This window comes from Rhea pennata, chromosome Z, assembly GCF_028389875.1.
Source record: "Rhea pennata isolate bPtePen1 chromosome Z, bPtePen1.pri, whole genome shotgun sequence".
NCBI lineage: Eukaryota > Metazoa > Chordata > Aves > Rheiformes > Rheidae > Rhea > Rhea pennata.
The window spans coordinates 71,287,815-71,315,660 of record NC_084702.1 but is presented as its reverse complement, the minus strand read 5'-3'; the positions used below and the strand labels follow the sequence as shown (position 1 = coordinate 71,315,660).

Genomic DNA, 27,846 nt, shown 5'->3' with positions numbered 1-27,846 from the left:
TAAATTGAATAGATCTGAGGCTTTTATTAGCAACTTTTAAAGCAACTTTGTTCCATTTCAGTCCTTTGGGAACCCAGATTTATCCAAGAGTAACTCTGAGTCTCAGAGAAGCTATTAAGGCTTCATGGTGTCTTGGTGCAGGCAGGGAGACTTCAGCAGATACGTGGCGATGGGGAGACTGACTGGGTTAGCTGGTTGTGCTCTGGAGGTAATCCTGTATGTTTCTGGCAAGAGATTCACTATGTGGGAAGGTTGCTTGCTTCAGACATGAAACCAAGTACAAAGGATAGGTCCTGAAAAAAAGGGTATTGGAGCAGTAAGGATTGCGGCATTCCTTTGCCACAGTCTTGCTACTAATTTCATTCCTCATACACTACATAAAGTCCTCAGCTCTGCCCCCAGCCTTTGCTCTCCCATTTGCTATTGCAGAGATGGGCTGACTTTGGCTCCTTGTCAGTTCTTATGTGCCCCAGAGTCCTGCAGAGCCACAGCCTGGCTAAGCACTGAATATCAGCGCAGAAATGGTGTGGGGGAAAGCACCTCTGACACATTTATGCTGCAGTTCCAGGCTGGCAAGAGCTGAGCTAGATAAACCATCCACACAGTTCAAAACATAAGCTGATGGCTCTGGAGCTCTCTTGGGTGCCCAGCAGTAATTCCACCCACCTTGGTGCACACTTTCCCAGCTCTTCCTGCTGCCCATCTTCCTCAGTGGGGCTCTCTGAGAGCTTCTGCCAGCGAGTGGCAGCCTCCTGTTTTCGGTTCAGTTTCCACAGGGCCTGTACCAGGTAGGAGGCAGCAGCAGAGTCACCTGCAAGACATAAAGGGAAAATTCAGCCCTTAGCAGGGGAGGAGCAGGTCCCGAGCGCTGCTGCAGATTGCAGGGTGTTACAAACAAAGTTTAGAAGCCAGATGAGGGAGCTGCGCATGAGAGGAGGTGCCAAGGGGAGGAGATCTACCTGGCTATGTCACAGGCTCTAATTAACCCTGGGGCCTGCAGCCAGACTGGCAGCCAGGACAGATGGCATCAGTCCTGCAGTACAGCCAGCCACTCCTCTGGTTACGCATGGGCCAGGGTTTGCCTTGCAAGTAAGTCTGCACCCCCAAAGCAAGGCCCTGGCTGGGTGGAGGGAAAGCCTCAGTCAGGACTGCGATGGGCTTTCAGAGAGCAGTTTTGATGATGATGATCCCATCAACCCTCACAGCCCCAGTGTGTTGGTGCTACGGTATCACCCAACAGGTAAGACTGGATCAGGCAACAGGGGAATCACCCCTGCAAGCAGCTCTGGCCGTATCTTAGCTGTCCTCAGGACACATATAGCTCCCTGTTCTGCTTCCCTCTCTTCCAACATGCCTCAGCCTCCAGGCTGCCAGGCAAGGACATGCAGCTTCCTAGGATGATGTGAGGTTCCAGCTATCCAGTACCTCCTTTCTGGAGAACCAGCATCTTTCTGAGAGAAAGCTGGTTGCCTTAGGCTTGGGTGCAGGAAGAGAAGAGACATCCAAGCTATCTCAGGGTACAGGCTGCAAGCACAGAGATATTAAGTTCATTCTGAAATAGTTTTGCTCTGCATCTCTACAGCAATGAGCTGAACATGCCCCAGAGGAATGTCTCAAGCACGCAGCCCTGTCATAGTCTTTGTCACTTGAACGTGAGGTCTAGAACGTGAGACCTTCCCACTGAAAACAGCAGAGCAACCCTGGAAAAAAAACTTGTGGCTATCCTCTCTGTCCCACACAAAAATGAGCCTCCTACCTGGTGAGATCTGCAAACCATGCTGGAAATCCAGCAAGGCTTCCCTGTGCCTCCCCAGCTCCAGGAATTGGGTACCTCGCCCAACGAGAGAGAGCAACCTGATCTTCTGGAGAAGCCTCACTTCTGGTAGGAGGCTCCCTGGCATGGAAACACAAAGACACACACACTTGGAGATAGCACCCTCTGATGTTCTTCACTCATCCCAGCAGGCTAAGACAGGTTAGCAGCCAAGATAGCCAAAAAGTTTGCCTGGTCTGTTCATCTCCCAACCATCCTGTCCATGACCACTCAGCCTCTCTGCTAGTTGCCAGGCACATCCCAAAATGATGGCAATAGCATTGCATTGTCAAGGAATGGGATCCTCTGGGAGAGGACAGGCTAGGAGGTGGTAGAGGGTGAAAGCAAAGAACACCAAGCACCTTATGTGGCTATAACTTAAGAGTAACCTCAGCAGCAGCCTGCCCTTTGCTTGGCTGCCCATCTGCAGGGGTGCAGACTGGGCACTTTCACGCTCTCTTGGCAGTCCCATAACTGGAACAAAGGCTGCTCTCAGCTTCTGCACGCAAGCGCTGCCAAGAGACCAGAGGCCTGGGCCAGCCTTGCTGCAGATCTCCTTCCTGCTCGAAGTCTGCAAGCACAAAGAGGGAAAGACCAAGTCATGCCTGTTGCAAAAGACTGCTGCTCAAGGTGTTCACAGCACCTTCAAGGCAAGAAATAAATAAATTTGCCATGAAAGAAAGAGAGGTAGAGGGAAATCCTTAAAAGTTCAGGAGCAGTGCGACTGGTTCAAATCCTGGAATCCTTGTATCCCTGGAACCTGGATTCAAGAAGCTTCCCCGTTCACAGCCCACTTACCTGTCACCTAGCACATGGGGAAGTGGGCAGGGTTGGGGGGAAACCTTGCTCTGACCAAACCAGCTGGTCCCTTCAGAGACTCTAGTATGGCATGGAGCTCAGCACACTGTGACAGACACCTTCCTGCCAGAGTTGACACTGGGCCTGGAGCCTTGCTCCTTTTCCCACTACTGCCAAAAAAACACCAGATCCAGGTACAGTCAGGCGCTGTGCAAGTCCTGGCTATGTGGTGTCATACCTGTTGGTTCAACACCAGACCCGTAAAGCTGGACTCGTAAGAGATCACCAAGGCACCTGAGGGAAGGAGGACAGAGGAACTTCAGCGCTGCCCTTGAGCTGGGAAGTCAGCTGCAAGCAGTCACACCATCCACCACGCCGAGCTGCACTCCGCTCTGGCCCATCAGCCACTGGTACCCTAGCATCCAGCAAGCTGCTGGCTAGGCTAGGCCTTCTTGCATCTCAACTTCATCACCTGCTGAACTGTGTTATGGCCTCCTTGTCCTTGTCCAGCTTGGCCCAGGCCCAGCCCTGGTGCATGTATGCTGCTGTTCTCCACACAAGGCAACGCAGACTCTCCCTCTTCTGGGACAGGGGACCACCAGCCGATTCTGTCCCTGGTGATGGCCACTCTGGCTGCTCTGGCCCCTCATCAAATCGTAACGTCTGTGGGATTAGGTCAGCTGTCCGACTCACAACCTCCTCGCACACAGTTATGGCATCCTGATACCTCCCCACCTGCTCCAGGGCAGCTGCTGCTTCCAGGAACACCTCGGGTATCCTGGGCAGAGCTGATCCACCATCTAGGGGTACCTGGGGAGGAAAAGTGACAGCAGCACTCAGACACAGAACTGAGCAACTCCCAGCCACGCAGAGCAGACCCATGCTTACTGGGGATCCCCAGCCACCACCCAGCAAAGCTCAGATGCACTCCCATAGAAACTGTAGCCTGTTGGAGGCAGAAGCTGTGGAGCAGCAAAGCTTCAGCAGAGCCAGGAAGGCAAACCCCTAGCCCTGAAGTGAAGGGCATCCAGAACTGGCCCAAGAACTACTTTTGGAAGATAAGAGGAAAACTGTTTCTCCAGGCAGTAGTGCCAAGCAGTCTCTTGTGTGAATCCCAAGGCAGATGTGCCATAGGTCAGAGGTGGCAGCTCACAGCTCCCACTGCCCCTGTGGCAGCTCTCAACCCATTTCCTTCATGTCTCAGACTAGACAGTGAAATTGGGAGTCCAGGTGTAAAATCTGGCACCGGTCCTTCGACCGGGGATCCAAACCTCATCTCCCAGGGCACTAGAGGAGTTCTTCAGGATACCTACCTGCTGCTGCAGCCCGTCCTGAAGTAGAGCCAGGAAGTCCAGGTAATGTTCCACAGCATCAGCCACCCTGCAACAGAGACAGGACATGTGGAAAGAACAAGGGGACCCCAAGAAGCACCAGCAGCCAGGTGGAACCCGAGTTGCCTGCCTGCAGGCACTCCCACACTGTACCTCCTCTGTGCTGCACGCTACTAACAGAACAGCAATACCAAACTGGGCAATATCCAGGAGCACAAAGAAAACTGCAGATCCAAAATAAATATCATGTTATGAGCAGACAAGAGGTAGCTCTGTTACCTCCCACCCTGGAGACACCTCTGTGCCAGTAGGTACTTCACTTCGGAAGGATATCGACAGCGGAAGAGAGAAGCTAGTGCTGGCGTGTGGACAAGGTGCTCTATTTGGATTAGACAATAGGGAGTAGTGGAAGCAGCTGCTAGAGGATTTCTTTCCAGAGCCTGCAAAACAGGAACAGAAACTGTGGTGGATACATTACTAGTCCAATACCAAGCAGTTGCAATTTGCTACTTCCGGCATCCAGAGATGCATCCAGCCAAGCCAAAGTACTACACTACACAAGCACACCTCTGCTGCTCCCACTCATTAGGGCGCAGCCTTTTGCTCTCCGCATAGCATCAGACCTCTAAGGCCACCCAGACCACACAGAACCTCAGGCTTTCAGTCTGAAGTATTCTGAGCTACCTGGAAGAGCATCTCCCATCACAGCCACTGGTGTAGTTAGACCAGATCTTGTGCTGTTAACAGTGAGAGAGATCCCTCCAGGCTGTGTTTATGAAGACCTAACTCAGTGTTTAACTCGGTGTTTACTGCTCCTCCCAGGCAGAGCAAGGCTGCAACAGCTAATGCACACTGTCTCAAGTCACAACACACCTTTTAAGAGTCCCTTTACTAGGCACTTCCAGAGACTAATGTTCTCCCACACTAAAGTGTGCACTCTGCTCCTAAGCCATCAAGAACGTAACTCCGATCCAGAAGTCTTGCCTCAGCCAACAGCCAGGTGCTAAGCAGGAGTTCCTGACCAAGCTGCGCTCTCCTGTTCCCACTGTTGAAGCCAGAGCAGTCAATGCTGATGGTAGTACCCAGGCTGGATCACTGCCTTCTACTTTGGGGACTGCTTAAGACTAAAACAGCCCTGAGCGTATCAAAGGTGAGCGTATCAAAGAACAACCCTGAGGCCAACCCACTGCACAGCTGCAGGCAGCAGACAAACCTCATAGAGCACAGCCAGGGCCTGCAGCTCCGCGTCCATCTCTCCCAGCTCGTGGTACACTGCCGCAGCATGGGACAGGGCAGGAAGGCATTGGAAGTCCACCTGGAGGGCCCGTTTCAGGTGCTGAAGGGCTGTCTGAGGCTTGCCCTAGGAAAATAGGGAAAGTTGCACATTGCAAAGACATCTTGCTGACAATTAAACTGTTTGCTGAGTTCCAGACACCTGCCTTGTTTGCTTCTCTGAAAATCCCCACTAAGCAAGGGCAGTACGCACAAACAGATACCCCAGCAACCTACCAAACCCCCTCCATGCCATCAAGCTCCGTCACAGAGCTCACCTTACCACCACAGGGCAGCACACATTATTAGACGGCAGCACTTAAGCCATCAAAGGTAACTCATCTTGGACCGTGTTTGAGCTTATCTTCTCTTTGAAGCAACCCTTTGTGCTCAGATAAAATCCCTGTTTGGATTTTGCAGCTGCCCAAGCAGGCTGCAGCCACAAGGGTAACTTTGGCTCAAGACACTGCCATCCCACTGAAGCCCTGACCACACAGAGGCAGTGTGGAGGTTAGCCCAACCCTTCCCGCCCTGCTTTCAGGCTGTTCCCCCTCTCCCTGCAGGCAGAGGAGAGGCCTGGCTGTTACCATTCGCTGAGTGCAGCAGCTGAGGCAGGTGTAGATCTGAGCCAGGACCTTCTTGGAGCAGAATCCACCAGCAGCCTCTTGAAGCAGAGAGAAGGCGGCAGGGAGGTTCCCAGCCTCCAGCTCCTGCAGTCCTGTGAAAAACCCAGCATCTCAGCTCTGCCACTCTATTCTCCACACACCCTGGCCCACAAACAAGGCTATGTAGACTTCTCCTCCTGCAACTCCCTCCTCCCCCGGAGAGGAGCAGGCCCAGAGCTCATGTTGTGCTATGCACAATCCACCCTTTTCTTCCCACCATCCCAGGAATATACCTGAACCCCTCCAAAACCAGCAACACAGGGCAGGATTGGCCCAGGCTGCCACCTTTACTTCAACACTGTCGAAAGAACAAGCCACTGTATGGAAGTGTCTAACGGAAAGAAGGGCAGCCTCCAAGTCCTGAACACCAAGACGCCTACCTTTGCCAAGGCAGAGAAGAGAGGTAGGTGCCAGGCAGGCCCAAGTGCATGTCCATACACAGCAGAGAGAGTGTAGGTGAGGAAGCATGCACAAATCATGGAAAAAAACACTTTTCCATCATATCTGGGCCATTACTCAGCAGGATGCTCTAGGATATTAATCCATGAATATTTATTGTAAACGCTATTTGCTTTTATGTCAACTCCTGTTTCAAGCTTCCCTCTGAAAACACCCGCACATGCCTAAGACACATCCACATTCACGTCTGCTGCCTCCTTGCTGAAAGCACTATGACCACCCTAGAGGCTTTTGAGAGCTCTGTGCACGAGAAACTCCAACCTTCCACACTCAAAGAAGGTGCAGCATCAATCTGAACACAGTAAGGCAGTGCTGGCTGCCCCAGGAACTGCAGGCATTGTCAAGACAGTAAGCAAGCAAAAAAAGTGTGACAGACAGAACGCAACAGTCAGAGATGAGATCAATCACCTGCTGCCATACCAGGCTGAGAGGGGTGCTGCCATACCAGGTTGAGCTGCACAGCAGCTTTGCCTGGTTCCTGCAGCACTATAATCCAGCAGGAGCACCAGAAGACAGACAGAAGAAAAGAAAATCCTCCTAAGCCCCCCCATCAGCCTTCCAGTTTTAGCAAGATCACTGCTGGGCCCAGACACCTACCTAAGGCCAATAACAGGCAGAAGAAACTCTGTGGCAATGCAGAGGCTTAGCTAAGGAAAAAGCAGAGAAGCTCTTTGGATACCAAATGGCAAGGCTGAGAGCCATAAACCTAAAGGCTCAGCCTGGGTTGTTTCCCAAGGGAATCCCGAGGGCTAACCTGGTTAGGAAGAACAACCAGGACACTGGCAGGGAGAGGGGGCCCTGGGACAGGAGGGCAGGGAGAGGCTACAGCAGGGACAAGGGTCCCTTCCACACAAACCCTGTAGGAAGGCAGCTGCAGTGCACAGGATCTCCTTCAAGTCTTCGGTGCTCTGTACTAGCGACACAGAGGCCCTCTCAATGGGGACTTTCCACGCTTTGAGCAGGGAGAGGAGTTCGTTCTTCCCTCCACTGCCGGGAGCTCTCCCTGGGTCCTTTAAACAGAGAGAGCAGGGAATGGTGAAGGGAAGCAGGGAATATCAATCCTGGGGCAAAGGGAAATGGGGGCACCAAGCTCTTCAATACCACACTTTGTACTGGGAAGCTATGTCCTGCCACCCCCCCCCCCGCCCCACACACACACTCTAACTACAACCTGGCTTGGGGAATAATTCCTTCCTGGTGCTGGGCAGCAGCTCCCACCTGACTGTGAGATGCACCTTTGGGACTCCTGGCAAAGCAGATCCAAATGCTGCCTGAGAACACTTGTAAAGAGAGCCCTCAGCAGCCTTCACATAACCTGGGCCTCCCGACCAGCAGGAAAGTTGCTCTAAGTCACACCGTTCACAGCTTATTCCCTGCAGAGACTGGGATCTGCTTGCAGCCCCTTCTAGCCTGCCTGAGTCACCTGGCTGGCGCCTCACTGCCCTGAGCCCTGGCAGGCAGGAGCTATTCTGGGACCCATTAATGCACTGCGGGCCATTAGGCTAAGCTGGGATGCCAAGGACAGGAATACTCATGACGAATGGGAAGCACTGATGGGTTCAGGTCTCTAAATGCCTCAACAGCATTCTGGAGAGAGTATTTTATAACAAACACAGTATTTATGCTAGCTCTGTATCTGCACTGATATAGCTGGAGTGCACACGGAGACTACTTGGAAACCTCCAGTGGTAACAGCAAAGCAAAAATACGAGTCCCTCAGCAATGGTTGGATAGGTCTCCTGACATGAGCAACCAATTCAGATGCTGTCCCTTCAAGGCAGAAGACACAGGCTGGCTCACATCTACCCAGATCATCCATCCTGTGTGGCTTGGTGCTAAACTTTTAGGCCACCTGGAAAAGCACCAAGCACCAGCTGTGGAGCAGATTAAGCTGCAAAACCAGCAGGAGGGGAGGTACAGCTGGCTTGAGGATCCCCCAAGGCTAAGGCAAGACAGCTATTGTACATGCAGGAGGCACTCTGCAGTTGCAGGGATAGTAACAGCATGCAGATACCCTGGCACAGGATGATGTAGGTAGCTAAAAGCTGCACAGCATCCTCCTGCTTCCTGGTTACCTCAGCACTGCTCAGGAGCCGGAAGAGGCCAGTGACGCTTCCCAGGTGGTTGCTTGCCAGCCACCACGCTCCTTGCAGAGCGCCTAGTCGATGCAAAGGTGCCTGCAGTTCTTCAACAGTCACTTCCTGCAGCACTTTCTGCCACAGCTCCTCAGTGCTGAGATCCTGCCCAGAGACCCCACAAGCCTCCAGAACTGGAAAAGAAACAGTCATGAGGCAATAGGTCAGTGCCGGGTAACAGGCATCCTCCCAAGAGCGGAAAGAAGCCTCAAGCAAACAGAGGATCTTCCTAGGGAGGATGGAATAGGGTTACAGGGCTTGCCCAGCCTCAACTGGCTGCAGGAACCAGAGCCCTCATAGCTAGCACGTTAACCTGCAGCAGACACCACACTGCTCACAGCCATGACTCTGGCTTTGTTGATTCCTCTGAAGGCCACCAGCCCAAGAACAAGCATGCGCTAACACTGCAGATCTCTGACTCCCAGAGTATTTCAGCGACTTTCCTTTGAACCCAGCACACCATAATTAACAAAAAGTTAGCTAGAAAGCAAAATTTTGTGGCGCTTTGTGCCTTGAAAAATCTTTTGCCTTGCCTTGAAAACTGTTGGCCCATCTCCATGGGCTGCAGCATGCACATGTGCACATATCCACAACCTCAGGCTGCTCCATGCTTCTGCCATTCCCTACAGAGCCAGCCTTCATTTGTCACAGTCTCCCCTCCCCAGCCAGTCACTTGGCATATTTAAAGTAGAGCCAATCTTCTCCTTACCCCTGAGGAGCCCCTTGTGTATGTCTTCTGCTTCTCCATTAATGGCACAGTCAGATGCTCCCATATCAAAAAGCAAGGAGTTATAGAGGACAGTGAGCTCCAGAGGCAAGGTGGTGATGGCAGCTGGCAGCCCTGTAATCACAGCCAACACAAGAATGAATTGAGCTAGGCATGTGGCTAGAGAAAACCCTACAACCACCCATGCTAAGGCTTCACCACCCTGCTTTGGGACAAGAGAATACTCCTGCCAGGGTTTTTTGTTGTTGTTATGGTGAGATTTTAGTTCAGAGACTGCACTACCCAGACTGGGAGCAGAAGTCACTTCTACAGGTGGTGATATCACTGACACCATCCTCAGCATCCTTATGGTCTTTCCAACTGCCTTGCTCTCTAGGTCCTGCAGTCCTCCAGCACAGAGGGACCTTTCAGCCCTTCCAACAAGGTGTCAGTACTCTGTGCTCCTCCCACTACAGCTCCATCCTTCTGCAGATGTTTCCCACCTTCTCCCTCCCCAACTGCAGCCACAGGACAATCCAGATGCTGGGCTGCTCTGTTCCGCTGCTCCCATAGCACCTTTCTCCTATCTGGTTTCCTCTATATTATTACTGCTACTGGGAACCCTTTTCCTGGCCTCTCAGTGCAACAGGGGGAACAAGCAGCCCTATCCAGCAGCTTCTAGGCTGCTGCCATTCCTCCCCAGGAAAAGATTGCCTTTTTTCTTCCAGAAGCCACAGAGCTCAGCCACAACCCCTGGCAAAAGCAGTAAATACAGGTCAGGGCTGGACCTTAACCCCTCCGGAGGCCCAGCTCAGCTTATGTCAGCAGGGAAAGATTTCATCCCTCTCCAGAGGTTTGTTTCAAGCGTTGGAATACGAGAGCTGCACGCGGCAAACGTCAGCACCCCGGAGCGAGCCCCCCGCTCCCCGCGGGCTCCGGCCGTGGGACGGGAGAAGAGGGAAGGCAGGCGGCGGGGCGAACCGCCCGCGGCCGCCACTCACCCCGCATCTGCAGGAGCAGCTCCCTGAAGGCGCCTCGCTGCCGCCGCACCGCCGCTCCGCCGGGCCCCCCGCAGCGCGCGGCCTGCAAGGGACACACTCACCCGCCGGGCCGGCACCCCCCGCCGCCGCCGCCGCCGCCCCCGCGCCGCCGCCGGGGCAGGGCCTGCCGCCTTCCCGTGGCGGCCGACACCGGGAGCCGCAGGGCGTCAGAGGACGAGGGGAGAGCGCGAACCCCCGGGAACCCCCGCGCACCCGCCAGCGCCCCGCCAACTCCTCGCTCGCGGCCGCCCAGGCGCGGAGGCAGCCGGGCTCCGGGGCCTCCCCGCGCCGCCGCTTCATGGCGGCCGCCGCCGCCGCCTCGCGCGCGCCGCTCTCCTCCCGCCCTCCCGCCCGCCGCTGATTGGCTGGCGTCCGCCGCGGCGCCGCTGCCATTGGCCCGGAGCGCAGGAGGGAAGCGGCGGTCGCTACGGCAACAACCAAGCGCGCGGCAGGGGGCGAAGCTTGCCGCAGTGCCGCCGGGAAGACGGTGGCCAAAAGGGGCCGAAAGGCCGCGCGACGCGAAGCAGCTGAAGCCAGGGACCGGGCCACCGCGGGCCGGGCTGGGCCGGGCCTGGCCCGGGAGCGCCGCCGGCGGGACCGCGGTGCCCCCCAGCTTCCGAAATAAAGTCTGTCCGCTCCGACTCCCACGTTTTATTTGCAGCGATGGGTTTTGCGGCCGTACAGAACCGGGGTTTGTCCTTCCCGATGAACCGCAGCCTCCCCGGCAGGCGCAACGCAGCGGCCAGGCTCAACACAAAGAAGCAAATCCTCCCCACCACCTATTAAATATTGATTTAATAATTAAAAAAGAAAAAAAAACAACTCATCGACCGTTCTCTAGGTGCTTCATGCATGTTACATACAGCTCAGCCTCACAACAGCCCTGTGAGGTAGGTTAGTGTTATCCCAACGCTGCAGACAGCAAACTGAGGCACAAGAGGTGAACGACTTGCACAGGATGACAGCGGCTCAGACACGGAGCTGAAAACAAGATGCGGACTTCCAGCTCCCCAGTCCCTGCTTCGAAGCGCTGGCCCTGCAGGGTCGAGGATAGCAGCAGTCCGGAGGCAAAGCCATCAGACGAACGAGTGCTGGCAACTTGCCCAGTATTTATTTTTTATTTTTAAGGAAAAGAAAGGCTCTACTTGCCAGCAGAGACTCAAGAATCCCTTCCACTTTCTGGGTTTAATTGCTGATGGAGAAATGAAAGCATTAGCCAGATACGTAGCCAGGAGAGCTTAGCACCTTTCTAGCACTTTGCATGCAGAGCTCTCAAACTCCTTTCAAGAACTGGGTCCTTCCCCCTTTTTTTCCCAAAATGGGATACTGAGGCACAGAGAGGTTGATAAAATAAAAAACAATCTTACTCCAATCCAGGCAGCAAGTCAAGTCAGCTGGAGGAAGAGAGAGCAGCTCTCCCAAGCCCATGCCTGTTCCCTGAACGCTGCCCACGCTGCTCCCCAAAAGGAAGGGGAGACATGCATGTCAAGAACATGACTATTTCTTGCAGTAAATAAATGAAACATTCAGGGAAGAATAAATACAGGTGGGATGAAGAAAAGGACATGCAAACAGATGCTAATTGCTGGGAACTGAGACACACCAAGTCTGACTTGTCTGAAGCGGTGTCATCTCTTGGCATTGCCTCACAGGCAGCAGCTCCACACCAGCCCTGTGCCAGGCAGCTGCCCGAGCACCAGGGCAGGGACAGGCTACAAAGAGCCCCAGCTTTTCACAGTGGTGGTAGGTTTCTATTGACACTTTCCAGGCAGCACAAGCTAGACACAAATGATTCCACTGCTCTCCCATGCTCCCACATGCTCCCACTGTCCTGCCCCTGGCCTGGCATCAGGGAAGGACAAGGAAGGATCCCAGGGGAGTTTTCCTCCTGCACAGACAGACAGGGCCCTCCTCAGTGCTGGGCAGGAGTCACTGTCCAGGAACACACACACAATGCTTGCAGAAGCAAGAGCGGCAGCAGCTGTCGCAGAGTGCAGGACGGAAACTTCTCCACTGAACATAGGGGAGGTTTCCATCCTGCCACCCACCACAGGGAGTGTGCCACCTCCCATGTCACATTTATCCAAGGGACACACGGACTAGAAACAAACCACTTGGGGTATCTGCCTCCAGGGCTGGTTTGTCTCTGAAATGTCACCAAGAGAGAGAAGCATGAGACACTGGATCCTATCCAAAAGGCCTGACCTATTCTAACCCTGCCCTCTTCACCCACCTCCAAAGGCATCCAACCTGGATTTGCTCAGGCAGCAGTGCGACTCTCCTCCAGGTGGGTGCCTGCCCTGGGGAGCTGACCGTTAGCAGGGAGGGAAGGAAAGCCAGGACTGTGTCAGAGTGTGCAGCTCTCACCAGGGTGGTTCAACGCCAAGGGAGAACCTTTCTGGTGACAACCTGAATGGAGAAATGCAAGGCGGAGCCTTCTCCCCCGCAACCCAGGTTTGCTAGAGAGGCTAGGAACTGGTTTGTCCCAAGGGGCACCTTCCACTATCCACTCCTTGGGGTTTTAAAAATCAACAAGCATAGCCACTTCTGTTTTCGTATCAGCAGCATGTCATGCTTCCAAGGTCATCAAGCCTTGGACAAACATTAACTCTGTCATCCTCAGCACATTCAGAAGAACAGCAGTCAAATGGTCAGCCTGAGGCAGTTCAGGGATGGCTGCTAAAGACTAAAAGCATCAGTGAAAGAAAGCAAGAGCATCTCCAGCCCTTGAACAGTTTGTCTTCTTGGATCTAAATTCTTTGGTGTAGCAGCTAGGCTCCCTTGGCAGAGCAGCTAGCACAATGAGTGGCCAGTCCTGTCTCCTTGGCATGACTGCAGTGGTAACAAATCCAGGTGAAGTAAGGACCTGTGTCCCTAGATCCCCATGATGGCATCGAGGGAACAAGGTTACTGTACTTCTGGAGAGGAGGCTTAGGCATCAGTAGGGAGAATGATGTGCCTGAAGTCCCTCAAAGAAGCCTGGACTCCGATCTGTTAGAACAGGAAATGGCTTTAAAAAAAAAGTGCTAATTCTGACTTTGAAAGCCAGAATTTATATTCTGCAGTAGGGACTCAACACTGCCTAGGAAGTCTCTGGTGAGATGTGTGCGCATGTCTTTATGGAGCTAAAGCTCTATTCTCTGCTCTGTGCCAGCCTCCCTGCAGGGCAGACATTCAGGCAGCAAGCTCCTGACCATGCTGTGAGGTTACAAGACCTCTTTGGGTAGCAGTACTGGTGTGTTATCTGGACCTTTTCATGATAAATCAAAACTCACTAGGTAGCTGCTGCCTGCATCCCTTTCCTTCTCCACATGCAGGTGCACCCCTCACTCATCAGCATGGCTCCACTCAGCACCTGAGAACCATGAGGCCACTAAGGAGATGCAAAATAGAGCATAAAACCCATTTTAAAGGTAGGATTGCTTAAGCCAATTTAAGTGGGCTGCCACGTTCTTTCACACCACAGCTCCAACTACATGTTCCTACCTGCTTCCTTGCACCAGCAATGGTGTTCATGGAACTGGGCTGTGAGCCAGCTGAGAGAGTCAAGCCAGCTACAAACTAATCCCTGGTTTTGTTAGCTAAATTAAGCGAGAGATGCCCACGGGGCAGGGGAGATGCAAAGCAGTGGTGGGAGAGCACAGCCAGCAGGTCAGGAGATGGCCAAACAATGGAAGCCCACGATTGCATCAGTTGAAGCCTCCCTGGAATTGCACCCTAACACTTGGGCTAGTGTTACCCTCCCACAGGGACTAAATACAAAAATAAACCTGCTTTCAACAGACAGTTTCCACAGCTTTCCCAAGACTCTTCAGGACAGAGGCGAGGAAGAGCCTGGACTTACGCTAGCAATGAGGAACTTGAACAGGGGCAGTCATGGTCCACGAGCTAAAAATCAAACAGGGACTGGGAACAAAAATCAAAGCAGCAAGCCTAAGCATATGGTGCTCAGGTTTGTCGGAGCAGAGAGTGGCCCCAACACAGTGCAGGTAATTTGCCCTCCACCAGAGAAAGAGATGAAAGGTTTCATAGCACCAAGTAATGCCACACAGTGGTTCAGGACAGGGAGTAAAGAATCCCAACTCTCATCAAAACTGCAGGGGCAATTTGACTGGAATGCGGCCAAGCACTGCAGTCACCATCCTCTACCTCTGCACATGAAGAAAAGAACAACCCCTCCTGACTGCAAGCAATCAAGAGCAGAACTATGATAGCTCACTTGCAGCACGGAGTCCCATGCAGAACACCAAGATCAAGAGGGCGAGAAGCACCATATACTGGCTCACAAATGCTATAATCTGCAATGCTAGGGATCCTTTCAAGGTGACGTAACTCCAGGCATATATACAGACGTATATAGCAACGGTTAGGCCACCCTGCAGAAAAATTCTCTCCTACTAAGGGCTTTCAAGCAACTGTCCCCAGGCAGCAGTGCCTACACCAAAGCTACTCCTGTAGTTAGGACAGCTATTCCAGACTCCCCTTTCCTGCTGACATGAGCCAATATGGGAATGGGTCATATGCTCCATCACTACATCCTGCTGCAATTCAACTGTTCCCAATCAACAGCAAGCACCCCACAGCACAAGCTCAGGAGGAGACGATGAGTCCTGGCTGCTACAACCCAGTCTTTGCAGATAGCCAACAGGCCGATCCTACCCGTGCAGAGGTTCTCAGTCATGGGCACAATTCTCTCTGCTGTCACCCTTCCAAAAAGCTGAGCCTGTGTAAGACAGCCCAGCCTGCCCTCTCACCCCAAGGGGGCCCTTTCTGAGAAGGCCAAGAAAAGACCAAGAAAATGGTAGTAAGAATGGGTTACCACAGAGCAACCAACTGACTCTACAGCTAGAGCAGCGTGGCTGCCACTGAGACCCCACGAACTTGTGTACACATGATCACGTGCACTTTGATTCGAATGCAAAAACTAAGTATGCAAGGAAGAGAGGAGAAGAGATGGTGGCTGCATGACCCAGTGACAGGGCTGGGTTGTAGCCTTCCCTCTCCTCTCTTCCTTCCCCTTCTCAGCAGGCGCCCCTTCCAGTGGGTCTCTGTCTCAGCACAGGCAAGGTAACATCTCAGGTAGCATGCTGGCCGCTGAAGCCTACCAACTGCACAGTTGTCAGGAGAGTAGCAGCAAGGCCCCTGGCTGGCACTTCTCCAGAGGAGCACTTCAGGACTCTTGCTTCTTGGCTTCCTGCAGCAGACTCCTCTGCTGTTAACAAATGCCCAGCAGGAGCTCTAACCCAGCTGCTGAGAAACACGCTCCCTGCAGAGCATTGCAAAGAGCAGGGAACTGCTGGCACCAGTCCTTTTGTGCAGTGCTGAGGCGTGGAGCTCAGGATAATCCCTGACTGCTGTCAACAGGCACTCGTTGCTGGTGGCTCTATGATCTCTCCAGGCCCCAGGAGGCAGAGAGACAACCATAGCCTTGGTCAATGAGCAGGTCAGGTTCCCCACTTCTCCAACGCTACCTGAGCTGAAGCTGGCTGAACCAGGTGCTGACTGCACAGTCCACACGCATCACCAGGGAGATCCCCAGCAGGAGGCAGATGCTGCTCACCATGAAGCCCAATGCTTCAAAGAGGAACCTGTGGGCACAACAGACCCAGTGAGGTATCACAGCCAGCATTCCTGCAAGGACAAGCTGTTACCCTCACTCCCAGCAGACTGACTTTCCTAACAACAAGAGGCTGGTAGCTTCCCAGATCCTAAAACCTGACTACATTCACCCCCCAAACAGTGGATGCTACTTGCAACCTGGAAGCCAAGCAGGCCTCAAGTTCTTTGGTGGTCTAGAGAACATTTCAGAAGACACCTAGGAGGCACCTGGAAACTTAAGACACCAAGGACTTCCCATGCTTTCCCATGCCTACTACCATCTAATTTCTTGACTGGTAGCTCTACATTTGGGTCCCTGCCTTGAATATTCTCACACTCATTACCACTGCCTGGCAGGGCTGTTCTGGCTAGCCTGGGGATCCCACAGCACTATGGTTATTCCCACTCAGACAGCTTACCAGGTGCCTGGTAGGCTTTGCATGTCCTCAAAAATCAAGATCAGGAGAAATTTCTATGCTGTAGATCAACATCAGCTTCTCAACTAGAAATTGGAATTAATTCAGAACAGTCCTATAGCCTCTAATAATAGGAAGTCATACAGGAACAATCATGCTCCTCTGGCCTTATTGTTTACACACACTGCTTGAGAGCTTGAGAATAAGAGCCCTAATCCAGCATCAGAGCAACTCTGGGGACTTACTTTGGGGCAAAGACCTTCCAGACCATGAGGTGTCTTCTGAGGATCGTAGCTGCACAAACACAGGCCAGAAGCTGTGGAAGAGACCAAGAAAAAGAAGTTACAAACGACTCCAGGGAAACCACCCGGGCCATGGATGCACATCTGAAATGAGTACTAAACTGTGCACACTGAGGGGCTTGTACAGTACACATCAAAAATATGCATCCCAAAGAGGATTCTCTTCCACTGTGGCCTCAAACCAGGAAAGACAGTCTGTGGTACACACAGGCCCTCCAAGGAAAGGGCCAGTACTGGACAGCACAGAGCAGGGCTCACACTGTAGATAAGCTGACCTAATAGCTCACTGAGAGGTACTGCTGCTCTCCTGCTGTAAGGGCTTGCCTTTTCCCTTGCACTGGTTATGGTCTGACCACACAGAGTCGATCTGATGGGCTAAACCTCAGAAAGCTATTCACTTCTTTCACGGGATAAGTTTTCTGCTGTTTTGCTCCCTACATCCCCACCACATGGGATCAGATGAGAACCAGAGCCAGTGCAACTGGATATACACGGTCAGGAAGAGGGGAAGCAGAATTACAGCCCTATAGCTTCTGAACAGATCCTCCCATTCTGCAAAGATGGATATGAAAAGCAGCCTAATCTGTAACACTGCTTCCATGCCGGAGCCTTTCCCAAAGCAAAGAGCAAAGGCACTGCTAAGAAGAGAATCAGTGCAGCTGACCTTCCATCTGCACCCAGGCAGATCAGCCCTGGGCATCTCTCTGCTCTGGCTGATCCCCTCTTCAAGCCAAGATGCCCTGGGGCTCTGACAACACACTGTTTTCCTCTCGGGCAGCCTTCCCCACAACCATCAGCCTCTGCCCATACCTGCATCCCAAGGATGAAGAGGTACTTCAGCCCCAGCTGCAGCACAGCAGCAGAGAACTTCTCCGGGGACTCCCGTAGCCTCATCTCCATCATGTGCTCCTCTTCTTCCTGCAGCTCTTCCCGAGGCTCCTTCTTGGGCTTCCTCCTCTGTGAGCTGGGTGTCTCACACACAAAGGGCCAAAGCAGGAGCAGAGGGCAGCCAACTACCTCAAGGACAAGGGCACAGGAAGTTACTGGGAGCCCAGAGGTGAGGAGCAGCCCAGGCTCTGCCATCACACCCTGGACACGCAGGAAGCATATACCCCAGCTTCAGTTTGCTCATCAGGCACAACTTCACAGAGTCTGCAGGTCATGGGCAGCTTTGTGACCCCAGAAGGGGTCAGCAAAGATGCTGCTATTCAGCTAGTGCTATTCACCTTCATCTCCTTGCGTGAAGCCTGCAGGCCTCCAAACAAGACAAAGCACGGAGCTGTGCCTGATTAGGTTTAGTGGCCCTGGAAGAAATTCATTTACCTGCAAAGAGGATATGGGAGGCAAACGTGTTGGCGCCCACAAGGACAGCGGGCAGGAGGTTTGTGCTGTGGTCAAGGTGGAAGCCCACAAAGGCTGCGTTCCAATGGATGGCTGGGAAGATGGGCTGGTGGCCCGTGGAATAGAAGAACTGGGAAGCAGCAAGGAGCCAGGAGATGACTGCATGCCAGGGCACTGAAAAAGGCTCTGAGAGACAGAGGGACAGAGAGATTAGCATTGCGGAACCAGAGAGATCTATAGTCCAAAAAAGCATATCGTGTTTCCTTCCAGATTCCCTTCCCACAATCTCTCTTCCGAGAGACAGAAACTAGTCAGGCTCCCAGCACAGGGAATGGCGAGTGGCAAGCATCCCCTCCACGCTCTGCCCTGCTCCCATGGCTCTGCCAGCAGCGATGGGGTTTGGTGGCTGTTCACACCCTGGGGAGCAGGGATGGATAAAAAAAAAAAAAAAACTTCCCTGACACAATTGACTCCTCCTCCTCCCATGCTGCATCCCTGCTGCATGTGCATCTTCAGGGGATTTATGCAGCTCTTATGAACACAGGAGTAAAGATTACTGCACCCTCATTCCTTGGGAGCAGAGACTGAGCCCTGCCTCTCCCAGTGAAAAAAAGAAGAGGCCACTGAAGACAAAGTCCAGGCCACAGCCTTACACACATCCACCGGATGCTTTCCTGAGCCCCAACTCACCAGTGTCTCCAGCAAGGCTTCTGGCACAGGTGTGGATGTGCAGCAGCACAAAGGCCTCCAGGAAGAGGAGCAAGAAGGCAAGACTCAGCCGCTCACTGTGCAGAAGCAGCAAGAAGAAGCCCAGCAGGGTAAGTGCTATGACCAAGGCTGCTGAATACACACTGCCCAGCCCGTAGGCTGCAACTGTGGCCTTGCACCTGCCCCGCTCCAGGCGGCTTTTCAGAGACTCCTGCATCCTCCTGTAGATCTGAGGGATGACGTGGAGGAAGTCGACTTCAGAGCTGGGAACCCCTAAGTAAGGGGTGACAATGGGTCCAGCCAACTCCCGTGTGTCTTTCGCAAACACTGTCATGGGATTGCACAGCAAGAGCAGCAGCCCCACGGACACCAGCCCGTAGACAGCCCAAGGAAAGGCAACAAGTGCCACCTGCACCAGGTCCTGCAGCTTGCCGAGCGAGTCCTCAGCACTGGAGGCGACGGCCCAGTAGCAGGCAATGCAGATGACAACCAGTGGGAAACCCCAGCGCACAAAGAGCACGAGGGGGTCTGAGCTGTTCAGATTGCCGTAGTGCCGCAGCCAGCACCGCACCACATAGACCAGCCCAACAAGCGAGGCCACGCACAGGAGGTAGAAGAGGTTCTTGGCTCGTGTGTTCCTCAGGCTGGCAAGGGGGGCAAGGAAAAGAGAGGGCCGGCACTGGGGGATTTCTTCACGGCACTGGTGGAAAAAAACAGAGAGGCGCACACAAACTAGAAGCATGGCGACGAGGTATAGCAGGTACCAACTCTCTTTACGGTAAGAGGAAAAGCCAAGAAGCTGCTGTTTGGGGCCTTCTGGCACAGTCAAATGACCATCCCAATGGAGTTTCCCTACCAGCAACACCACCAGAGAGGCCAGCAGAAAGGGGGCAACCCGGGCCTCAGCCACCACAAAGCTATCGGAGAACATGGCTCCACAGCGGAAGAGGAGAATGCCCATGGGGTAGGCCAGCCCCAGCCATGCTCGTAGACGCTGCCTCAGGCCAACACTGGCCAAGGGCGGCTGGCTACTTGCCAAACGGGCTCGCTTGGGCTGCTGGCCCCACCAGTGCCAGAAGAAGGCCATCTGAGAAACTGCAGCTGCCCATGAGGAAACCAGGAGGAGATCCAGTCCCTCCTGGATGAATGTGCAGGCCAGCCCAAGCAGAATAGCCACCAGGCCCCAAAGCAGTGGGTACAGGAGGCAGTTGCGATAGAAAGAGTCTGACACTGTGGCCAACTCCGAGGTCACGTAGCAGAGCAAGCACGAAGCAGCAATGAGGCTGCAACCTGCCACAATACGCAGTGGATGGAAGCGGGCCCAGGTCTGGGTGCACACGGCCCGTGCCTCCCGCAGGTACAGCTGGAAGCGATTGATCAGGTTTCCCAGCTTGGACTCCAGCTCTGGAGACATCAGCATTGCCTCCTGCATCTGGGCCAAGAGCTGAGTGTGCTCTTCCACTGCGCTGGAGAAGATCTCCTGCAGGTGCTGGAGCTGCTCTGCTGGCAGGTCTTGAGCCACCAGCGAGTAGGAGTGCAGGAATCGATCCACCTACAGGAGAGGGGACACAGGGTCAGATAGCAGCACTGGGACTGCTGGGAAAGTAATTTCACTGCCATCTTCCCTATACAGCCCTTCAGAATGGAAACAGCCCCGATCTGCCAACGCCTACTGGGGCAGACGTATCCTTGGCAGTATCGCCTGCGGCTGGGCACTCAAATATGAGGGTGACCAGCAGGAAACAGAGTCACTTGGTTAAAGTAACACATCCTAAAATGACATATCCAACCTGCCAAATACATCCACACCTCTCAGCTACCCAGTTCTTAACTTGCTAGGTGCACTTCTGTACACATTGCTAAAGGTTTTTTATGCAGAGTCTTGGGTAACAATAAAGCAAACATCCCTAAGAAGTTCAAGCCATTACTAGCTGTTAATCTGAACTCACTAACAGCTTTTTCCTTATTTTTCCGAGGACAAAGAGCAAATTAAACAGCCTTTAGCTGTTAAAGCCAAACTATTCCCTGTTCTTGTACATGGGTACGTTAACCCACTGTCCCACAAGCTGAGGAAAGCTCATTCTACATCCACTTCAAGCCAGCAAGTACAGAGCCAGCTACGATCCCAAAGTTGTAGAGGTCACCACCAGGACACAGCACCCACACAAATATCCAGCATTATATTTCAGTGTGAGTCCAGCACCACACTGATACATTCACTTGGCTTCCAGTCGCCTCAAAGCACAGGCAGAATCAGCCTGTTCCTGTCCACAACAACCACCATACCCACTAGCTGTCTCCCAGGTTTGCACAAACTTCCACAAGCCTTGTTCAAAACCGATGTGATCAAGCAGAAATCTCCTCAGATGACTAAGTGCAAACATTCAAATACTTTGGATTGGATAACAGTAACCCCTAACAGATGATGATCAATATTCGTTGTGACTAAGGGACAGGAAAGTACACTATCATCCTTAAGTGACAAAGCACCCTTCTTCTCTATAAGTACACAGCAGAGATGCCGAACACTTCTGCCTTCCCACTAGCAATCATGTGGTCTCTGGCGCTTCACTGACTTGCACGAACAGTGCCCAACCTACACATCATGAGTTGTATCCACCTACTGGACCCAAAACAGAACCTATGCTGATTTGCCTTCTTCCTTGAAAAGCCAACATCAGGGAGTTGACTGGGGGCTGGAGGGGCTATTTTGGGGCCAGTAGTATGCTTCTAGCAATCCCTGAGTCTCTCAAAGGCAAGTAGCGTCTTACATGACAAACAGCAACTTGTGCAGCAAATCTGCTCCGTTGACAAGCCAGAAGCCGCTCCAGACAGCTCTCTACAAAAACATGCAGACCTACCCTGGTACATGGCCTTATTCCATTGCTTTGGCTTCTTTAACACCTGGTATATTCTCAATTGCTCAAAGTCTTGGCCTTGCCAGCCAGTCAGCCAGCCAGCCAGCATTTAGCTGTGGGGGGGTTCCATATTTTGCAGCACTTAGTGTAAACTGATCTTTCTCTATCATCCCAATTTATTCTCTCTTATTAGATAGTGTTCATTTAATCCTTCATTGCTGTTCTCCTTTTGTCACTGAATTAGAATAGTTTTTCAGCTAAAACCATTTCTCCTCCAAAACTGAAGAAGCATCGAAACATCCATTGTACTCTTGAATCTCCATTAATGAAAGCTGCCCCTAGTCTTCCTCAGCTTTGAGGAATCAGCCTTCCCCAAAACCCAAATCCACCTCTGACCATCTGGGACCCATCCTTACCAGAAACACACACCTCTCCCAGGCCAGTGACTTCCTAAACCACAGCTCATCACCAAGCACTAAACCGGATCTCCCATGTCTCTTTTGAAAAACAATGCTGCCTTCTACTGGAGCAAACTCCACAAGGAGCTGACTCTTTGAATTAAGTTCCCCATGAAGACAACTGTCCCATCTCCACAAAACAGAAGAATATGCACTTGAAAAGCAACTCCTCTTGCCCTCTAGTTCAATAAGGAGGCTTGCAGTAGGTACTGCCCAGCATTGCCATCAATCAGTGTCTAAGAGCTTGTCTGAGAGCTCCTATGTGAGAAATAGTAGGCAGTGAATCCCCAAAATAGCCATGACCCCCAGGCAGCCCTTAGCACTACCTGATGACTGTCAGCAGATCTCACCCTTCTGTTGCCCCCTCACATAACAGGAAAACAGCTAAGAAGATCCTGACCATACCTGCTTGGCATTGACGTGATAGACTGAAAGCTGCTGCAAGGCCGCAGACACGGCGTCGCCGTCCCCGGGGAACAGCTCAGCCATCACCTCCCCGATGTTACTGTAGGGGATGGGCACACCCAGCAGCAAGGCCACAGTGGGCACCAGGTTCACCTGGGGAACGGCCTCAGGCTCCTGGAGAGACAGGGAAGGAATCGGGAAGTTGGAAAAGCTCAGAAACGTGGCTTTTCACGCAGGCCAGGGGGCAAGGGCACAGCTAGCTGGGCACACACATGGGCACCAAACCCCTGCTCTGTCAGGCCCTCTGCTAGCCTGGATCTGGCAGGATGCCCTTCCGCTGGCACTGCCCCGTGAAAGGCCCAGTGGTGGGGAAAGCAGCCCCATTCAGAGGAAACACCAGGGAAGCCAGAAAGGGCAAAAATACACGGGAAACCATGGGCACAGCTCACTCCTCCCTGAGCACCCTGCAAGGACAGCATGTTTTCTGGGGACCGCGGGTTCCGGGGTGTGACCCAGGCTGTCTGGCAGCTCACCCAGCCCCGCTTTAGCACAGCTGAAGGGCCCGAACATGGGTCCCAAACACTGGTCCCACACACAGGTCATTCACCTATCCCCTTAGGTTTAAGGCAAAGCCACATCCCCACCCCAACCACTTCCTGAGCTGGAGGTCTGGGGAAAGCTATCTGCCCTGTAACTCACTCAGCCCTGCAGCAAGCCAAGTGGTGAAGATTTAGTAAAGTGAAACAGCCCAACAGAACCTACATCTCACCCCACTGGCAGTCTGTTTTTGCAATTAGATTTTTTTCCAAATAAGTAAGTTGGATTCTGTTTGACACAAACTGATACTACTCACATTCCTGTCTTTTATACTATCTGCATTTTGTGGCAGACTTTCCCTTATTCTCTCTGGAAGAGTGACAGACTCCCTGGCCCTCTCAACCTGACCAATGCCGACCAAACCATTACTCCCTGTAACCTCAGGATGCAGTTTTCTCCCTGGAGGTCACCTAAGGCAGTAAGTGACCTAAAATCCCCTAAGGATAAACTTCCTCTCACCTCAGGAGGGCCAGCACCAAATAGGGGTGTTTTGCTGTACACAAACAGTGCTGCATTCACTTCTTTCTCGCTGTCCCCACCATGGTCTCCAGTCTCCGTCATGCCATGGTCCCCAGCCACCAGAAGCAGGGTGTCATTTCCCAGATGATCTACCAAGGACCTGTCACCAGGATAAGGAAGGTCAACTCCGACTCTCTGCCTGGGTTGCACAGGTTGGAGATGACATGATCTCCGCCTAGCCTGCACGCACCACGGAGATGAGGCCTACACAGAGCTGAGCAAAACTAAGTGCTGACGCAGAGCTGCAACAACTGAACAAAAAAAATCAACCTTTTTTCCCAATCAAACTGACAAAAGCCCTTGTGGATACAGCTAGCAAAAATGAACACCCAGGTGCCAGGGCAACATATGCTTCAGAAAAAAACTGAAAAGCCAGAGCCCTGAGACAGAGCAGATTGCTCCTGCAAACTGAAAAGCCAGAGCAGGTAGCTAATGTTTGCCATTTAGAGAACTACACAAAATAAAATTTGGAAGAGATGTCTCCATCAGGAACAAGTTTCAGATTGATATTATTTGGGATTTGCCACTCCCCCATGAACATACTGCCCTGCAGCACAGCTGGGGTTCCAGCTGCTGCTAGTCAGAGCCATTCTCTGTGGTAACCGGCATAGTAAGAACGTTCTCTGTTGCCCTCTGGATCTGTAAATGCTTTAGGAAAACCCGACCAGTCTGGGTGAAGGAAGAGGCAGGCTGGCAAACCCCTACTGCCATGCCAGTCACCTGAGCATCTCATTCATCTGGGTGAGCTTCTTAGCCATTTCAGGGTGGTCAGGTCCATGTTTGTGCCCACAGTGGTCCACACCAAGGAAGTGAGCAATCAGCAAGTCCCATTCACCACCATCCACTGTAGAACAAGAGGAGCTTATCAGACACTAACCTGGGATTTGGACCTGTGCCCCACTGCTGGCTCCTCCTGCCAAAGCTTTCCAGTTGCCTCTGCAAACTGCCATTTCTTCCTCTCATGCTCTCCCACAAGGCAGAACCCACCTTCCTCATGAAAGACCACTACAATCTTCATTTACTTAGATTTCTATACAGATCAAACAAGGTGCATTCCCCTCAGTCCTGTCACACTTCACCCTCTCCCCAGGACTGGGAGCCAGGAATATCCTGCTGAGAGTAGTGCTGTGCCTCAGCCTCCCACTCCAGCAGCTGCTCAAGGCAAGTATTTTCTAGAATACTGTGGGCCTGCCCAGACAGCCACAGATCAAACGGCCCCTTCAAGGTTAAGCTAGAAGAAAGAGATGCCCTTCCTGCTCCATCCTAGTAGCGTATTTCTAGGACAGCTATAGAACTATAAACTGTGGACAAGTCCCAACAAGCTGTGCCCTTTCCCAAATGGAGGAGAGCCATTTAAAGAAATGGTGTGTCACCTCCAAAAGCTGGCATATCTGTGGAAATCCAGCTAGAGTGCTGTAGTCCATGTGCTACAGCCACAAGCAGGTGTGACTGTCCATTGTAACTCCAAAAAAAAACAACCCTCTTCAGTTCTACCTCAACCTTGCACTAGGACCCTAGCAAAACATAAAGGTTCAGCTGGCCCCTGAGGAAGAGTTACTTACCAGTTGGATAAAGATGCTGGAGGATCCCATCATCCACAGTATGAAGATCCTTCACGTTAAAAGAAGGGAAGAAATATGAGCGAAAAAACTTCTTGGGGAAGAGTCCTTCCCAAGTGTCATCTCCCATGAAAACCACTCTCCTTCCTGGGGAAGGAAGAAAGGAATTAATCAGAGCAAGGAGCCCACCAGAGTCATGGTCTTACTCACACTAGTGCAAAGAGTCTGGGCAGATTCAAGACAGGGTCTGGAGCACTAGCTGTTCTCCTATCGACATCTCAAGTGACTTAAAAGTAAAATCTCCAGCTAGTTGTTAACAAATACGAAGGTGGGGAATAGTCAGCCCAGTTCCTAAGCCTACTAGTACCCCCAGCACCAAATTCAACAGCACCTCTCATTACCATCACCTATCATTAAGCTCTGACACGTTCCCTCAGCAGAGAAACTCATGAATTGAACAGGCCAAAAAGTTACTTATTTGTATCACTGCAAAGCTTAGGAAAGCGCAGTGCAAGAAAGAACCCCTCTGCCCTCAAAGGCCTCACAATCACACTGTAAAATACTAGACAAAAGACGGCCACAGACAGGGACTGAGCAGAAGCCTTGAGTCCTAGGCTCAAACTTTAAACACAACAGTGGAGGTTTTTCAAATGCAGAGAAAGGAAGGCAAAAGCACGGATGTTTCCAATTGTTCTTGCTCTGCTTTCCCTATTGCCAGCCCTCCAGGCTTTCAGAGTCTCCCCAGTCTGGGAGCAGGAACCGTTTCCTCCACAACTGCTGCTACAGAACAGCGTTTCCTTCTAGCATTTTTCACCACTGATGCTCTACTGCATTTGCCCACCTTACCCTCACGCATGGGGAGCTGACAACTCAGTAGTGTCGCGCCTCCTAGGCACTACTGGCATTTGTGCCAGCTGCAGCCCTCGAAGGGAATCTCTCTGCGTATCACAGAACTGCATCTTGTCCTCTTCTCCCTATCATCCCCCCTGGACAGGATGCTCTTTAAAGCTGCACTCTGAAATACGTATGCAGTACCAAATTATGTAGAAAATGAGATAAGGTAGTCGCCTAACAGTCACAGGCAGCCGGCTGGGCAGGCGTGCTACCCACGTGACACCTCCACAGTGTACCTGGCACTGGCTCCTCCCGCCTTGTGCATCGCGGCTGAATGCAAACACGACTGACTAGCAATGCCCTTGGCTTCCTAGAGCCATTCCTGGTAGTGACCTTGCAACAGTCTGCACTACTACAACCATTATTGCCTGTTTTCTCACCATCATTGAAGAACCCAGGTCCCAGCTGCCTCTCACCCCCAGCACAAGGTGTAAAAACCTTGACTGTGTGACCACGCTGACTAAGACCCCTGCAGCCTTCAGCCAGGGATGCCTGAGTGAAAATAATTAAAGAGTGGAGATGTTGCAAATAGGCCCCTTCCCAGGAAAAAAAAGGGGTCCTACATGAATGCTGGCTTGTGCTTTATACATGGCCTCTCCCAGCTGGACACCGCCCCCAGCACACATACCGTTCTGTACCAGCTGTGCCAGCAGGTTGTCCTCCTGGATTGCATAGGTGGCAAAGTTGCTGCCCACGTCAATGAAGGTGGGCAACGAGCCAGTGGTGAGGCCCTTGATGCGCTGCATGGTAGCAGTGGGGGGATCGGCTCGGAAGCGGTAGAGGCGGGCATGGCGGGGCTGCAAGGTTGCTAGGTGGTGCAGGAAACTCAGCTTGTTTTCATACGGCAGCGGGCTCACTTTGGCTGGGTTGAACGAGGCAAACTCAAACCGGAGGGCATCAATGACGACTAGCACGACCTTAGCAAAGCGCTGGGGCATCCAGCAGGAGCCCGGCGGGAGGCTCTGCCTGTCCCAGGGGGGTGGTGTGAGCGGGTCTGAGCAAGAACTGCTGTGGGCAAGCTCAATCCGGGTAAGCAGGAAGCCGCTCATGAAGAGCCCAATACCAGCAAAGAAGAGAAAGCAGACCCAGGCCAGGAAGAGCAGCACCAGCCACCGCTGCATCCTGCAGGGAAGGACGGAGAAATTCAGCCCCCTGCTTTGGCCAACTGCCCCCCACCTGCCCCTACAGTACCTGGTCGCCCCCCACCCCTGCTGTGTCCTGCACCAAAACACCCTCACATCCTGCGCTCCTCAGAGCGCCCAGCCGTCATCCTCAGCCCAGACACCACCTGCACCCTGTCACCCCCCAGCGCCCCTATGAGCCCCACACACCACCCCGCACCCCTCAGTGCCCCGATGAGCCCCAGACACCACCCTGCACCCTGACACCCCCCAGCGCCCCTATGAGCCCCACACACCACCCCGCACCCCTCAGTGCCCCAATGATCCCCAGACACCACCCTGCACCCTGACACCCCCCAGCGCCCCTATGAGCCCCACACACCACCCCGCACCCCTCAGTACCCCTATGAGCCCAGACACCATCCCGCACCCTGACACCCCCCAGCGCCCCTATGAGCCCAGACACCACCTTGCACCCTGACACCCCCCAGCGCCCCTATGAGCCCCACACACCACCCCGCACCCCTCAGTGCCCCTATGAGCCCAGACACCACCCTGCACCCTGACACCCCCCAGCGCCCCTATGAGCCCCACACACCACCCCGCACCCCTCAGTGGCCCTATGAGCGCCACACACCACCCTGACACCCCCCAGCGCCCCACGAGCCCAGACACCACCCCGCCCCCCGACACCCGCCCACCCCCAGGACGCGGGCGCCCCGGCTCCTGCGCCCCGCCGCTGCCGCGGGGCCCAGACGCGGCCGCGGCCCCACTCGGCGCCCGCCGCCCGCGCTACCTGCGGCCGCCGCGGCCCGGCGCGAGCCGCCCCCGCCCCCGCCCGGAAGCGCCGC

At 53.2% G+C, this 27,846-nt stretch overlaps 2 protein-coding genes across 5 annotated transcripts; both read right to left on the bottom strand.

Moving 5' to 3' along the window:
* Nucleotides 1-10,519, bottom strand: FANCG (FA complementation group G). 4 transcript variants are annotated; one of them, XM_062600321.1, is made up of 14 exons: nucleotides 10,433-10,519; nucleotides 10,181-10,262; nucleotides 9,183-9,314; nucleotides 8,414-8,607; nucleotides 7,195-7,348; nucleotides 5,802-5,932; nucleotides 5,156-5,302; nucleotides 4,222-4,382; nucleotides 3,925-3,991; nucleotides 3,084-3,421; nucleotides 2,850-2,905; nucleotides 1,757-1,894; nucleotides 667-811; nucleotides 1-293 (listed from the first exon to the last, which is right to left on the bottom strand). In XM_062600321.1, the coding sequence occupies exons 1-14, from the start codon at nucleotides 10,517-10,519 to the stop codon at nucleotides 188-190; spliced, it is 1,938 nt and encodes a 645-aa protein (XP_062456305.1). In that variant the 3' UTR covers nucleotides 1-187. The 4 variants fall into 4 exon arrangements, 3 of the variants coding, with proteins under 3 accessions (XP_062456305.1, XP_062456306.1, XP_062456307.1); XM_062600322.1 differs by lacking the exon at nucleotides 1,757-1,894; XR_009961244.1 differs by lacking the exons at nucleotides 1-293; nucleotides 667-811 and adding an exon at nucleotides 2,176-2,384 and having other exon boundaries at nucleotides 1,810-1,894.
* Nucleotides 10,520-10,715: 196 nt separating this feature from the next.
* On the bottom strand, nucleotides 10,716-27,808 carry PIGO (phosphatidylinositol glycan anchor biosynthesis class O). The gene is made up of 11 exons (XM_062600085.1): nucleotides 27,792-27,808; nucleotides 26,503-26,996; nucleotides 24,984-25,127; nucleotides 24,142-24,265; nucleotides 23,362-23,521; nucleotides 22,306-22,479; nucleotides 18,567-20,136; nucleotides 17,859-18,062; nucleotides 17,346-17,548; nucleotides 16,479-16,549; nucleotides 10,716-15,807 (listed from the first exon to the last, which is right to left on the bottom strand). The coding sequence occupies exons 2-11, from the start codon at nucleotides 26,993-26,995 to the stop codon at nucleotides 15,687-15,689; spliced, it is 3,264 nt and encodes a 1,087-aa protein (XP_062456069.1). The 5' UTR covers nucleotide 26,996; nucleotides 27,792-27,808; the 3' UTR covers nucleotides 10,716-15,686.
* Nucleotides 27,809-27,846: the final 38 nt, after the last annotated feature.

Bases quoted from the DNA above. Each gene is read 5' to 3' on its own strand.
- PIGO (XM_062600085.1), bottom strand. From the start codon at position 26,995: ATGCAGCGGTGGCTGGTGCTGCTCTTCCTGGCCTGGGTCTGCTTTCTC. The intron at 20,137-22,305 runs GTATGGTCAGGA...CCTCTCCTGTAG, and splicing joins ATCACGTCAATGCCAAGCAG to GTGGATCGATTCCTGCACTC. The intron at 18,063-18,566 runs GTGAGTTGGGGC...TCTGTCTCTCAG, and splicing joins AAGCCTTGCTGGAGACACTG to AGCCTTTTTCAGTGCCCTGG.
- FANCG (XM_062600321.1), bottom strand. From the start codon at position 10,519: ATGAAGCGGCGGCGCGGGGAGGCCCCGGAGCCCGGCTGCCTCCGCGCC. The intron at 7,349-8,413 runs GTAACCAGGAAG...CTCTGTTTAAAG, and splicing joins GGCTCCTGAGCAGTGCTGAG to GACCCAGGGAGAGCTCCCGG. The intron at 3,422-3,924 runs GTAGGTATCCTG...TTTCCTCCCCAG, and splicing joins AGGACGGGCTGCAGCAGCAG to GTACCCCTAGATGGTGGATC.